General features: G+C 42.3%; 1 protein-coding gene across 2 annotated transcripts in view; it reads left to right on the top strand.

The window, feature by feature from the left end:
- PSME3 (proteasome activator subunit 3) overlaps positions 1-14,317 on the top strand; it is a 50,205-nt gene that overhangs the window by 17,684 nt on the left and 18,204 nt on the right. For both annotated transcript variants that reach the window (XM_063458919.1, XM_063458920.1), the window contains exons 6-8: positions 2,081-2,193; positions 7,270-7,338; positions 9,297-9,364. In XM_063458919.1, the coding sequence (XP_063314989.1) occupies positions 2,081-2,193; positions 7,270-7,338; positions 9,297-9,364 (250 nt within the window). The remainder of the gene's footprint in view (positions 1-2,080; positions 2,194-7,269; positions 7,339-9,296; positions 9,365-14,317) is intronic.

Consider the following 14,317-nt stretch of genomic DNA (forward strand, 5'->3'; position numbering starts at 1 on the left):
CTATCAAAACAACTTTAGCAGTTTGTTGTGCAGATCTTGTCCCTGCAAATTGTCCGCTCAATTATCTGCCATTTAAGAGTTAAATTGTTGGATGTTTCTGTTTATGCAACTGTAGCCACACCTCTCCTGGCTGTGACTGACACAGCCTGCATGAAAAAAGAAAATGGTTTCATTTTCATCAGACTTTCATTTTAGCCGTTTTTATCTCCTGCTCTGTAAATTGAACGTTAATCTCACACACAGGAGGCCCCTATATTGTCTAGAAAGCTATTAACAGAGCAGAAGATAAGACATTCTAAATTAAACAGAATGTGCAAGTCACATGGAAGGAGGTATGACTATGGCTGTAAAAACAAAGTGATACAACTCCTAAATTGCAGAGAATTTAGCAATGAGCCTGCAGGGTCATGTGTGCAACATATATTTACCATACAAAGGTAAGTAAGAAAAAATGCAGTTAACAAAGCTACAAAGTCTAAATGGTTGTTGTATCACACTGGCCAGAGTCTTTCATTCACGCACACAAAAAAGAAAACAAGTACACATGACGTTCACCAAGGAGCAGTGAAGTATAAATGTTTGCAAAAAAAGAAAAAAAAAAGATTTTGACTGAGGAATATGTTCTTTAAAGAAAGGCAAAAACTGCAGGAAACAGCTCTGAATACTTTATAGCCTTCAGCTTATTCTCCCTGGAGGCAGTGCGCTGTCAGAGACAGGTTGACTTCCAGTGACACTCTGATGACCTCTAGTATTAGCAATATGGTGGTTGGTGGTGGACAACTTGGCTGATAATAGTAGAGGATATTGCATGTCTGGGACACCGACCAACTGTGGAGACTTTACAACAAAAGCTAATCATGCGTTTGTCAATGATAACAAACTTTACACATTCTCAATTTCTTGAAATGTTTGCCAGTCTGTAGAGAGAACCCCCCACCCACCACCCACACATCAAAACACTCTGAGTGCTTGTATAAGTTAAATAACTTGAACAAGAGCTCTAATTCGGTAATTTTTAAGATTTTGTTGAATAACCTTTTACGTGGGAATGATAATTCCAGTTCCTCTTGAAACGCGATTTAGGCAGGGAATCTGTTGGGGCCAGGATATTTACTACTTGTCATAAAATGGATACAAATGTGTATAGAGATGGACCCAGAAAGATTGTTGCACATTTTCCCAAGTTGATCCCCAATCTATCCAAGTGTATGTTCCATGAGAGCATTGTATGTTCATATCTCGTAGCAATGCCAGAATGTAGCTGATTTTTGGATGTAAGCGTTTTTTTAAATGGTATTCTGTTTACTTATAGATAACCATTACTCCTAATCCAATACTGGCACTATTAAATTAAGCTCATTCTAATACCAGATTGCTTTCTTTGTTGCTCTCACTCTGCCACAAAATATGTACCGAAACAAAAATCAGCATTGCAAAAAGGTGGAAATACACATACATACAAAACGTACTTGAGAGAAAAGTTATATTTGTCTATGAATTGAGGCAATGTCACCTAGGAAAAATTGTCTCTCATAATAAGGTTTAGTTTCCTTTAGATGGAGTACCGAACATCAAGAGCCAATTACTGAACACTTGTGAAATATGTAGCCCCACAATTCCATGCTAATTATATAATTGGATGGATTTGTTTGCATAGTTCTTATTTGTGTTATAATTTCTCCCTCTTTCACTGGTTTTTGTTTCTTTATTCTTTTTTTTTTCCATGTCCTTATCCTCAAATCCCTGATTCTTCCTCAATTCTTCTTTTAAGTCTACTTTTATCCTTTCCATGTTACTACTTGCTAGCTCTGTATTAGATGTATTTACATAAGTGAGCATTCAAAGTGAATTTCACATTTTTCCAGTTATGTATATCACTATCTGTTAGATCCATGTTCTCTCTGTCTTTAGTGTCCTCCATATTCTGGTAATTTGAGTACTGCAGCAGTCATCATTATGTCCCCCAACCACCATCACCACACATCCCACACAAGCTAACCAATGGATTTCTGTTGTCTTGACATGTTGCCAAGTTGTAATAAGGTTTTTTTTTTTGTTTTTTTTAATTAAATTTTTACAGGAACCAAAGTTTTTGTGATGCCCAATGGAATGCTGAAAAGTAATGCTCAGTTGGTAGAGATCATTGAGAAGGTGAAGCCTGAAATTAGGCTTCTCATTGAAAAATGCAACACGGTGAGTTAAAAAATGACATTCATTTTTGAATGCTTGTTCTCCCTTTAATTTAATTGTCTAACACAGTGGTTCCCAAACCTTTTAGGTTCATATTTCAATATTTTTCTAAGGTGCCCCAAGTCGAAACAATTTTCTAGGTTGTATATGTGCAGCGCAGTGGCATATACTGGGCCCCTGTTCAAGCATATATCCACAATCTAATCTTGGGAGGGTCACTGGTAGATTATTGAAAGAAACAATCCAGGCACAATAACTACTACAGCACTTTAAAGTGGTTATGGTGCCAGTAGGGCCGTAGTGCCTTCCCAGAGTAAGTAGTGAAACTGCTCAAGAACAGTTTGACAACTTACCTGGGATCTGCCGGGATAGAGGCTGTAGTAGGGGATAGGGGCAGAAGTGTGTGTGTGTGTGTGGGGGGGGTGCAGTGTGTGTGTGGGCGGGGGTGCAGTGTGTGTGTGGGCGGGGGTGCAGTGTGTGTGTGGGCGGGGGTGCAGTGTGTGTGTGGGCGGGGGTGCAGTGTGTGTGTGGGCGGGGGTGCAGTGTGTGTGTGGGCGGGGGTGCAGTGTGTGTGGGCGGGGGTGCAGTGTGTGTGTGGGCGGGGGTGCAGTGTGTGTGTGGGGGGGGGTGCAGTGTGTGTGGGGGGGGGGTGCAGTGTGTGTGTGGGGGGGGGTGCAGTGTGTGTGTGGGGGGGGTGCAGTGTGTGTGTGTGGGGGGGGGTGCAGTGTGTGTGTGGGGGGGTGCAGTGTGTGTGTGTGTGTGTGTGGTGCAGTGTGTGTGTGTGTGTGTGGTGCAGTGTGTGTGTGTGTGTGGTGCAGTGTGTGTGTGTGTGTGTGTGTGTGTGTGGGGGGGGGGGTGCAGTGTGTGTGTGTGTGTGTGTGTGTGTAGTGGGGCAGGTTGTATGAGGGGGTAATCTCCCCTTTGCCTGGGAGGTTGGACAGTACTAATCCCTGGTGGTCCTAGTGGTGAAGGTGAACAACGCCCCTAGCTCGTGAGAGGAGAACCTGGCAGAGCTGCAGGTTAGAGCTCCCCCTCCTGCCGGCTGCCAGCATTACACTGCTAGCGGGCCGGTGAGGGAGATCTCTGATCTCCCCTCCGGTCCTGCAGTGCCGACAGGGGAGAGGCGCCACTGTGTGCCCGTCGCGGCGCCCCAGGGCACCACGTCAAACCGTTTGGGAACAGCTGGTCTAACATACTAATAGGTTACTCCAACCACCATGACCACTTCTGCTTTTAGAATGGTCATGATAATAGCAGTCTTCATGAGGAGCATTTCTGCTTACATTGCCTGCAAGTGAAGGCATTGATCTTCCCTGCCTCTGGGCGCTTCCTCCCCGCTTTGATGGTTATTTCATTATTAAATTTTTCTTTCTTTTTTTTTTTTTCTTTTTTTTATTCCCTTCCTCTCCTACCTGGCTCAGAGACCATGCAGAACTTGTTGAACGGTCCAATCAAATGCTCCTCTATGGTTCCCAGTTTTACATGCAATGAGCACAGACCTCTTTTGTGTTCAGACTTCATATAAAATTTCTGCAGATACCCTTTGTAATGGACACTGTGTTGAACATTGCTTCTTTTAAACGAAAGGGTGAGCTATGATCCAAAGGGATCAGTGACCAGAAACCAGGCATGGGAGACTGATGGTTCTTAGCAGTATCTTAGCTGGTCCTAGAACGGCATTCTTCTGGACTACGATCTCCGATGTCCCACCTGGAATCTGCTAAAGCCCATACCCAAACTTGGAGTGCTCGTATGACAACTGGGACTACTACTGCCTTCATTTTCCATGTCCTTTCTAGATTTTTTCTCTCTCTCTCTCTCCGTATAAATGCATGTTTGTTCATTGGGGTACATTTACTAAATAGACTTTATTTTTTATTTTTACTGTATTTGGGTAATGTCTCTGTATGGGTAAGAGCGTCTCTTTAAATGCAATTGTGAGATTTAAGCCTTCTATTTATGCTGCATTTTTCATCCTGTTAAAATCTGTTTGTTTATTTTGGTTTTTAAATCATTGTTTTTAAATCATTGTGCTTCGTTAGCGTACATAAAAGAAATAAAAAAGGTTGTAGGGGAAGTGGTACATAAAAGACAAAAGAAGGTGAGAGGGAAAAGCATGATAGTTACACAAAATTGATTTAAAATGGCATTAATGTGGAATCATTTTTATGGTAACACCCTCTTGAAGGGGGATCAGTAGCCTGAGGATTACACAAAACACAGTGCTACCTCTATGTCGTATAACAAGTAATACCCAAAGGAGAAACACAAAGGGGTAGGAAAAATGGTGAAAGAGATGTTGGGGGACAAAAGCAATGTTGAAACATACTAAATATACTCCGAATTGAGTACCAGGTTATCGTGTATCCTCAAGAATTGAATACGTTCCGTGGCAGATCAGTGTAAGGAGAAAATATCTTTAGTTTTTAGGTGAGAATTCTATCTACAGTGTAACTCCACCTCCTTAGACACATCTTCCCTTTTTTTTTTTTTTTTTTTTTTTTTTTTTTAGATTCTTTATTTTTGAATGTGCAGTGTTAAATACATAGGTCAGTGATGACAAATGATATTACATTCAGTAGATAATTGGTAACCTTATGGTAACAGATTCAGGATGCGCTGCACTTTTTTTTTTTTTAAGGAAAACAAGAGTAAACATAGACAGGCATAGCTTAATGAAAGGGACTAACAGACTATACATGCTGCCTAAACATTTTAGCTTCGAGGTAAGATTGCATGGTTATGAAATACAAGTCATAGATTGTAGGTATCACATTTAAACTGAGTGCATCTTGTAGCTAGATCAACAATGAGCGTGTTATGCAGTACAACGAGAAATGGTGCCACTGTATCCCTGCCTCCGTATACGGTCGCCCAGGTTAGGATTACTTACGATGGCACAGAGGAATGGGGTTGCAATAGATGCTATAACGAAGCGTATGGTGGGTAGTGGCTGTAAGGGGCCATAAGATGACGCTATTAGCCAAGCGGCAGGCTGCAGGGCTTAGTTCTAAAGACCTGTCTGGTATTATTAGGATGATTGTGGAGGCTAAGTTGTAGCATGCACTTAAGGAGAAGAAACATCATAAGTTTTACAATATATTATGAGGTAAACTAGGTTAGGTTAGCAATACTGTGGATATATCTAGACATGGGATAGCGCCTAAGCATTTTGATCAATCTTAGCTTTGTAAATTGTTTATGAATTGAAGCCGTCAGTGTAGCCTGTAGTAGGTAGTGTTTTGCCAGAACCAGCTCTCATGATGAGTGAACAGGTCCCTCTGCATGCTATTCTTCACCCTATGCCGTTTCTGTAGGGTCCCCTAAGCCAGGAGTGTTGGACCTTCATGGTCTGGACCCAGTTGGTGCCTGCGACAAAGTTCCAGGGAGCGGCTTGCTCGTTTGGTGAGGAGATACTCTGCCACAGGTAGCATGAGTGTCGGCTCAGAGGTGACCGGGGAGTTCTCTCCATGAAGTTGAGGACAGACGCCTGAATGACGTGGCTCGTCACTCTGCGGTAGCGGCTGGCAGGGTGTCGGACTACTCTTCGCCACCCCAGCTGGTCGTGCGGTTTCCGCGGCTGACGTCGCTTTACTCGGTTGGGAGGCGGGTGCTTGTTCTGTTTGGATCTCATGCCCGGCTTCGTTCGCACTGGAGCCGAACCTCGACGTTTTGGGGGTGGGAATCCTTCCCTGCCCCGGTGCTGCGGGAGGGCTGGAGTTTGTATGCTACCAGCCTGGGGACCCACGAGACCCAGGGTCGCCCCGTGCGGGGTAGTGCGGTGAGTATTCTTCAGTCGCTGGTTCGGTCGCTGTGCTGCTCTCCACCAATGTGGCCGGTACCTCCGGACCATACCCTTCGTTGTGCTCAGCCCGGGAGGGCTCTGGGTGTGTGGAGCTGAAGTGTGGTTCCCGTCTTCGGCTCTCATCCCTGCGGCCTTTTGGTAGCGTGGGGTTGCTGGCTGCATGTAGGCCTCTAGTTTCGCCCAAAAGCGATCAAAGATTCTGTCAATAGAGTCTCTCGTGCAATCTTTAGTTGCTGCTGTAACAGTTTGGTGCCTTCGCTTGTCCGACCTTTGCATGTCAGAATGTTCCACCATCTTGGGGACCCCTGCCTCCATTTCGTATAGGGAGGTCGGTGCGCCTGTCTCTTGGTGCGGAGGCCAGAACACCCCATCCGGTGGGGACCGAGATATCCCCCATCGGTCCATAGGGGGGGGGGGGTGAGTTTGTTCCTCACTCTTAATGCGGTTGGCATCTGGCGGGAAGGCGGCCGTCCGACCCCCGTGCCTCCGCTAGGCCTCACGTTGCCGCTGCGGTTCCCGGTCGAGTACGTCGCCATGGATGGTACCGACAGGTCCGTGGGAGCTTTCTCCGTGTACTGAGCTCAATTGCGGTAAGTCTCCAGCAGTCAGATTCGGGTTATACGCGGTTTTTGGACTCTCTCCGCAGGAGCTCACACAACGTGCGACTTGTCGGTTAGCTGGTTCGGCTCCGCCCCCCGACACATCTTCCCTTTTTATAAAACATATTCCTATTTGCAAGGTAAACCGTGTAGCTCAAGGCACAGCCAATTGCTGTCATCTTCTGAAACACTGTACAAGTTTCAATGCTGTGCTAAATAAGTGGATAGTCATTGACGGATGAACAAGTCTGCTAACACTGATCTCTCTTTAGCTTAGTTGAATACATCCTCAGTTTATGTAATAAGGAATTTGCTTTGTAAAAAGTAGTATGGAGGTGGAGTAACACTGCAGAAAGCCTGATTTTTATTTATTTATTTTTTTAACTAAATTAAAGATTTTGAAAGTTTAGAAAAATACTGCATCAATATGAATGTAAAACGCAGTTAAATTTTGTAGATGCATGGAGTGACATTTTTAATATATAAATTTTGAAAGAAAATCGAGAATCACGTGGAAAAAAATATACACAAGTTATATAAATGATTTTCAGTGGTACCACCAGAGAAGTGACAGTTTAGCTTTAAGATGTATGAGTGCTTATTGTCCGGTTAAAGATTGTGTTGTGATCATGTTGTATGTAAATACAAATGTATTTGTTTTGTTTTGTGGTTTAGGTAAAAATGTGGGTTCAGCTGCTTATCCCAAGGATAGAAGATGGTAACAATTTTGGAGTGTCCATCCAGGTACAATCAGTATTTTATATGCAATGCCAATAATCCATAACTTTTTTTAATTGCTACACTACCACTAAAGGCTCTCCCTGCTCATCCTCTGCCCCAGGCTCTCCCTGCTTCTCTTCTACCTAAAGTGTGTGTATCTATCTATATCACACACCAACCCACATGCAGTTACAAATACTGACACATACACTGGCACAAACACACATAGTTATAATGCAGTCTTTGAAAATAATGTCTGTTCTTAATTTTTGTTGCGTTATTTATTTATTTTTTTTGTACTTTTAAAAAGTGGCCTATTGACATTATACAAAATAAAATAGACCTTATATCAAACTTTTTTTATATACAGGGACTTAACTCTAGTCCACAAGAGATCATAGACTGACCAAAACAGCTATAGTAAATGGCTGAACACAGCTTGGGCAATCTTTGCTCAAATCACGCTGCATGACCTGGTACCCGCCGAAATCCCTGAGGACAAAAGCTGCATAACCCAAAACGTATAATAATAAATTAATACAATATATTTTTCTCCTGATATGTGTAATGCTACTATAATATAATATAATAATACAATAATATAATAATAATTAGCAACAAATACTAGTTCACGCACTTTTGAGATTTAACCTGTCTCAGTCACTAAGTATTATTCATAAACCTTTCAATGAGCTTGGCAGTGCAGATCATTGCGAACAAAAGATTTGTCCAGATCACATTTGTGAAAGAGGAAAAAAAAGGCATACCTATATGTCAAGAATGAATTTATGATATTTGCATTAAGCTAGATTGAAATATAGATTTAAAATAAAATATATTTAAAAAATCCCATCTCCTCTATCATTTAAACCATTGGCCTGTAACTGTGACATAGATAAAACAGATGCTGCATGAATTTGGCACGTGGGTTTGATAATGTCGTATTCTTGTCAAACATTAGACTAGCAGGTCTTTCGTTGAAAGCCCAATCATATTAGAAAGACAAGGGGCAAAGAGCACAACTGGAGACCTGCTCCAAACACAATCTGTAAGCGTATCAACTTCTTGTTTCTTGCAGAAATACAAAATACCCCAGTTGAACTTTAGCTCAAATATATGGATAAGACCATCAGTGGTTCATTTGTTGCTGCACTGGAACTCCTATTACTCTCATGATTATGGGGTTACATATCACCAAACTCCTGTACTGAAAGAAAGAAAGTTTGGAGTTGTTTTATAAAACTGAAATTATGAGCGCCAATGAGGGAATAGCAAAGATCATGCCAAAACAGTCAGTTTTGAAATGTAACCAGCTCACCCTTTTGGCTTAATATTTGTAATTCTCTTGTCAATTCTCCACAGTTCACTGTTTAGTAAAAAAAAAAAAAAGTCATATGTTTCTGCTTTCTCTTAAAGCGGCATTAAAGTAGTGGGGTGTGTTTTTTACAACAGTGAGCCACTGTTTAGTAGACATGCGAGTAGGGGCAGATTTATTAGTAAATTTGAATAAAAGACCAATTTAGATCTTTCAGCCATTTAGTAGACCGCTCCCTTATACTGTGGGAATTGGGAAGCTATCTACTTGCGGCACGAATAGGATTGGAGTTTCATTCATTCAAATGAAATTCCGATCCAAACAAAAGTCCTTATTTTCGTCCTAACACGAATGGACAAACTGTTCTCATTCTGTTAGGACGAAATTCGGTAGTTTCACTGGCGTTCTAACGCCGACGGAAGCAGCAGGAGGAAGCTGAGAATTGTGGGAAAATTGCTTTGACTTCAGGAAATGGTGCGGACTTTGCTCCTCCCCTGGGTCATAGCTGGTCAAGTGTAAGAAAAATACATAAGACAAAATAGACCCTACTTTGTCTTATGTTTTAAAGAAAACTAGAGCAGACAGGAAGAAAGTTATTTTGTTCCATTAAATACTAGTATTCCTGGTAATGAGTTACTTGTCATAACTTTATTTTTTTTATATAAAGGAGGAGACCGTGGCAGAACTACGGACAGTGGAGAGTGAGGCAGCCTCATACCTTGACCAGATATCTAGGTATGCATTTTGCTGTTGTTTTGTGGTGTTACAGCCTATTATGTTGTTGTGGATGTTTGAGAACCTATCCCTGACCTTTTCTGTCAAATCGTTTGTAAGCAGCATGACAAATACCGGGTCCCTTTCTTTTTTGAAATTCTTTATTTTTGAGTGCATATATAAGGGTAACATTCACATATACGTGTGCCATGCCCCAACAGCAGGCACCCGCTTTATATCAGTAAACATCATTGCTGTGTGACATGTCTTAGAAATACAATGCACATTTTTTGTTTTAAGTGACTCCTGAAAAATACAATGCATATTCAATAAAGATGTTGAACAAAGTCAAGTGCGAAAGGATTTAAAGCAGTAACTCGAATTACTATAGTTGCAATGTTAATTCACCTGTGGTTGTATAATATAGACAGTATCCAAAATTTGAACGTGTAAAGCTTTAACATGACATTCATACTTATGGGTTTGGACTGTGCTTGAGACACCTCATGGAGCAGTGTACTGCGGTGCTCTCTCGTGTCGGGTTGCTAATTGGAGCGATCAGTCAGTCAAATCAAAGTAATTTCGTTTCTCCGTAACTGCATGGCTCAAAGCCTTGTAACGGCCCAAATATTACACTAGGGCAGGTGGGATAGTCTATTATATGAAGCGTAATAAGCGTAGTTAGATGCAGTTTTGGGAGGACAGGTAGTGTGGGGCGGTTAATTGTAACTGTGGAATTCCTCCATCTTTTAACTAAGCGCATTATATATACATAAAAGCTATTCACAGAAATTATCTAGGGTATTCTGTCGCTTCAGAACCACCGGGGTAACGGTGTGCTGGTCTGCACTAGTTTTTACACATAAGATAGGCTGGTTCCAATGTTAAAGGTATGAGCAAGGAAATGAACAATTAAAAAACAATACAACTTTCAGCTAGTTATCTGAGTGTAAAGTGAGTGTAGATAGGTTCCGGGCCCAGCACTGATCATGTTGGCTATGCCTTGCCCCTGCTGGATTCAGTATAAGGGTATATAATTTAAAACAAGAGAGACCAAACTCAGCTGAGGGATCCTAGTGCTGTTCACCATTAATAGCAGGTGGCTTTGGCTAGCTTAAATCAGGCTAGGTATCTTGCTGGGTGGGCCAGTGGACTGACACACCTGAAATTCGTGGTTTGCATGTCTAAGGTGTATAGAAGCGTGTCGTGTTAGTTTCGGATTGACTAAAATAAAATAGAAATAAAAATAAGGTAGTGCTGAGGTGAGTCGCCAGGACAGTCAATTTTGATATTGAGTGTAGTGTGTTAGCCTATAGGTGGCTTATCATTGGTTAAACTGAAATTCAAACGGAAAGCGCGACTTACTGCGTGTAGGGTAACTTTAATGGGAGGTTCTGAAAAAAGCCTGTTATGCGCTACGTGGTGAACTACACCATCGTATCTACTTGGGTGTAGGCTTGGACGATTGCCCCTTATGCATGTTAATGCCGCAGTAGTGGCTTGGAACATATAAAAACACAACAAAACTTAACTTTTGCAGTTGATCTGCGCTCAAGCATGGCAGCGCTTTGGGGTACCAGCCTGGCTATTGCTTGAAAATTAAGAACTGAGGGTACAAGAAGACATGACCCTAACCTTAGCAGTCCCAATAAAAGTCCAACTCAGGGGCGATGTCCCAAATTCGCGCGTTCTGGTATTGCGGTTAGGACAACGGTGGGTAGTGTAAGTCTCTGTGGGTGTACTCCGCCGTCAACCTGCGCCTACCTCGGAAGTCCCGTATGCCAACCTGGTGTTGAGATGTTGTTGCAGGTGGTCGTTGTCGGGTGCTGGAGTATTCAATTTGCGTTCATAGAGCGCTTCAGAGTTGTTGCTGTCGGGGGACAAATGAGAAACGCCCGTGGGGTTGGAGTTCACAGATCTTCGGGCATGTCGCGTTGTTCCGTGGAGGCCGATGCCCCCAGTACGGGGTGTTGCATATAGTCCAGTGGATAGAGGATCATGTTTCTGCAATTGGGTAACAAACAAACTGTGTGTCCGGGAGCATTGAGCTCAGAGGGGTGGTTCACTGCGCTGTGCAGGTGAGTGGGATCACCTGTGATACCGGGTCCCTTTCTGGCACCCAAAACCCTGCCTATTTGTAGCACATCAAAACATGTTGCATATTTGGGGTCAGGCGTGAGGACGTAGGCACGCCGGGATGGGGAAGGTAGGAGATAGTTACGAGAGAGAGAGTGAGTGGTGAGATAAGAGGACGAGGGATGGAGAAAGAGACTTGCACGTGCGGATACAAAGCTGACGAGGGTTGTGGAGCAGCTGGAAGTTGAAAAAATAACGGTGAAGATAGAAGTGGAGGAAAGAGAAAAGGGGAATCTGTAAAGCAGACCGTTTGCACAATCGGTCACAGACTCCATTAACCCACCCGCAACAGAGATTGGAACTTGGGGGATTTGTGGCAAAAACGTCATACACTAAAGATAGCCATTGCAGTAAACAGCTCGAACTGCTCTAAAGTCCTCTTTACAACAAGGTAATAGCCAACCAAAGTATGAGTATGCAGCACTGAATTGGGATTCTGTTAAATTCTTGATAGGAAATAGTAATAGTTGAAACTTCTATAAAGAAATAATTTACCTCTGAGAATGTTTAAACTATAATACAAGATCTATAGTCAATACAAATCTAATCCTAACCCTTGAGTAGGGTGATATGCGCATATAACTGGGATAGGAATTTATATATTTGAAAACGGAAACGGTGAGCAAAAAAGAAAAAGGGAGGGAAAAAAGAAAGTAAAAAGCTACTGCAAGCTACCTAAGTGCATTAATTAAATTATACTCTTATACAACCTCAATAGGGGGCACCAGTGGAATTTTGAAGCATAATTTTCCAAGCGGCAGTCATGACAAGTGGGATGTAGTTGCCCATTTCTCACAGGACAGGTAGCATTGAAAAGGTTGAAACAAAATGCAGCCCCAACTCCAGTCTCCTCCCCTCCTAGCCTTATAAAGGGCAACTCCACCCTGAGCTCTCCAGTATTTGCCTGTCCTCGCGAGAGTCAGGTCAGGTAGCAGTGCTCTGCCTTCCCTTGGCAGAATTGGTGAAGCTATTCACCTTTTTTTGTGTTTTGGATAGACGTGGTGAGGGGACTGCGGCTCCTAGATGGCTCCGTCTTCCTTTTGAAGGTTTGCTTGTCCTTCAATTATCACAGGATATGAACACACAACGGGCTCCTGTATTTCACTCATTTATCATTCCGCCCAATCCGTGCCGGGTGATGGAAGAGGTGAATGTGCATCTGTACACACAGCTGGCAGGCTCCATATGTTGACAACACAATGAGGTGTTCTTGCATTCCACTTACGGATCGCAGAATGCTATGCACGTGCACAAAGTGATGTCGGCACCTTGTGAAAACTCTTGAATCTGGTGCCTAATGAGAGGATATTTAAACCCAGCAGTAACTACCTGGCCACCGGATGTGTTTGAGGTTAGTTAGCAGGGTGCTCTCACCAGCCCTCTAGCACACCAGTGGCTTATTAGGGTGAGACCTATAGCTTTCATCTTAATAGTCTCTCTTTCTTTCCTAAATAAGTTTATTTGGATATGTGTCTGCCAGGTGCAGTCCGCATTAGCCTCTGTGGGTTCCGCCAATTTGTCCAACAAACAGAGACAATTAGGCAACCAATTTCTTATAGCCTCGTTATCCAAATAGAAGGCAGAAGCACGTTTAAGGTAAGTACATAGTGGTTTGTGTCAGCAAGCTTGTACGAAAATTCAAGGCAATTTCCAAGGCTGGCATATCTACGAAGGAAAAGGCTGTACCCTGCGTATGCTGGTCTGAGTGTTGCAGAAAGGCTGGGCTTCCTCTAATGCCTGTGAAAGCCAACCACATTGTGGAACACATGTACAGGTTGTTCTGTGTCTCTAATAACAGAAAAGGAATGTACACAGCCAATGCATGTGCACGTTATCTTATGTTTTGGTGCACATTAACCATCTATGTACAACCCAAATGTCCATTTGTGTGCAATGCTCAGGCCCACCTATGTTCAGCCTTACTGCATGTTTGTGGGCAGTGTTCAGACCACCTGTGTGTTTTTTTTGTTTTGTTTTTTTCTTGCCTTTAGACACTTGTTTCAGTTAAAGCACTAGTGAGACCTGTTAAGGTATACGTACTGGGTGTATGGGAGAAATATCCCTGATTGAAAATTTCACAGATTCAATTACAATTATGCATATAGTGCAACATATTCTGTGACACTGTACAATAAGTCAACTCAAACAATCCTACAAAAACTGTTTTGACATACAGGAACGGTAGGTGAAGAGGGACCTACCCAAATAAGCTTTATTATCTAAAAGTTTGGGTTTTCCTTGGACAAAGTGAATTCCTCTATAGTTTGCCCATTATCATGGTTGTTTTAACTCTATTTGCTGCCAATATAAATTACTGGTGGAATTTTATTTTAACCTATGGTTATCCACAGTTGTGTTTAATTAGTATCAGATCTCCTGCTATTGATGCAGGAAATGGTTTAATGATGTAAAATATCTTACCCTTGAGATTATAACTCATATAACATAGTTGATGCAGCATTAAGGCCAGAGTTGTTAGACTGACAATTTACCTTCCTGTAAATCATCTAAATTTTGGATCTAGTTTTATTCTACTTATGAAAGGTGTATCTTAAATCGAATTCCAGGACTTTTATGGATGAACTGGTTTTTTTTTTATGTGCTGGCCTGGTTTTATAAGGGTTACATTGTTATCTACTAATACACTTGAGTTGCACCTACATTTAATTGATTCCCCTTTTCACATTTCTGATTTGTCAGATTCAAGTCAGGTGAAAAGGAAGGATTCTGGTACTTGTGCACTAGGCTGTCTTAGAGTCTATCTCTTTCTTTTCTATGACTGTTACCAAGTCAGCCTCTGAGCATTCAAGCAGCAACTTGTGAGCCCTTCTGTGGATT

This window comes from Pelobates fuscus, chromosome 6 (genome assembly GCF_036172605.1).
Source record: "Pelobates fuscus isolate aPelFus1 chromosome 6, aPelFus1.pri, whole genome shotgun sequence".
NCBI lineage: Eukaryota > Metazoa > Chordata > Amphibia > Anura > Pelobatidae > Pelobates > Pelobates fuscus.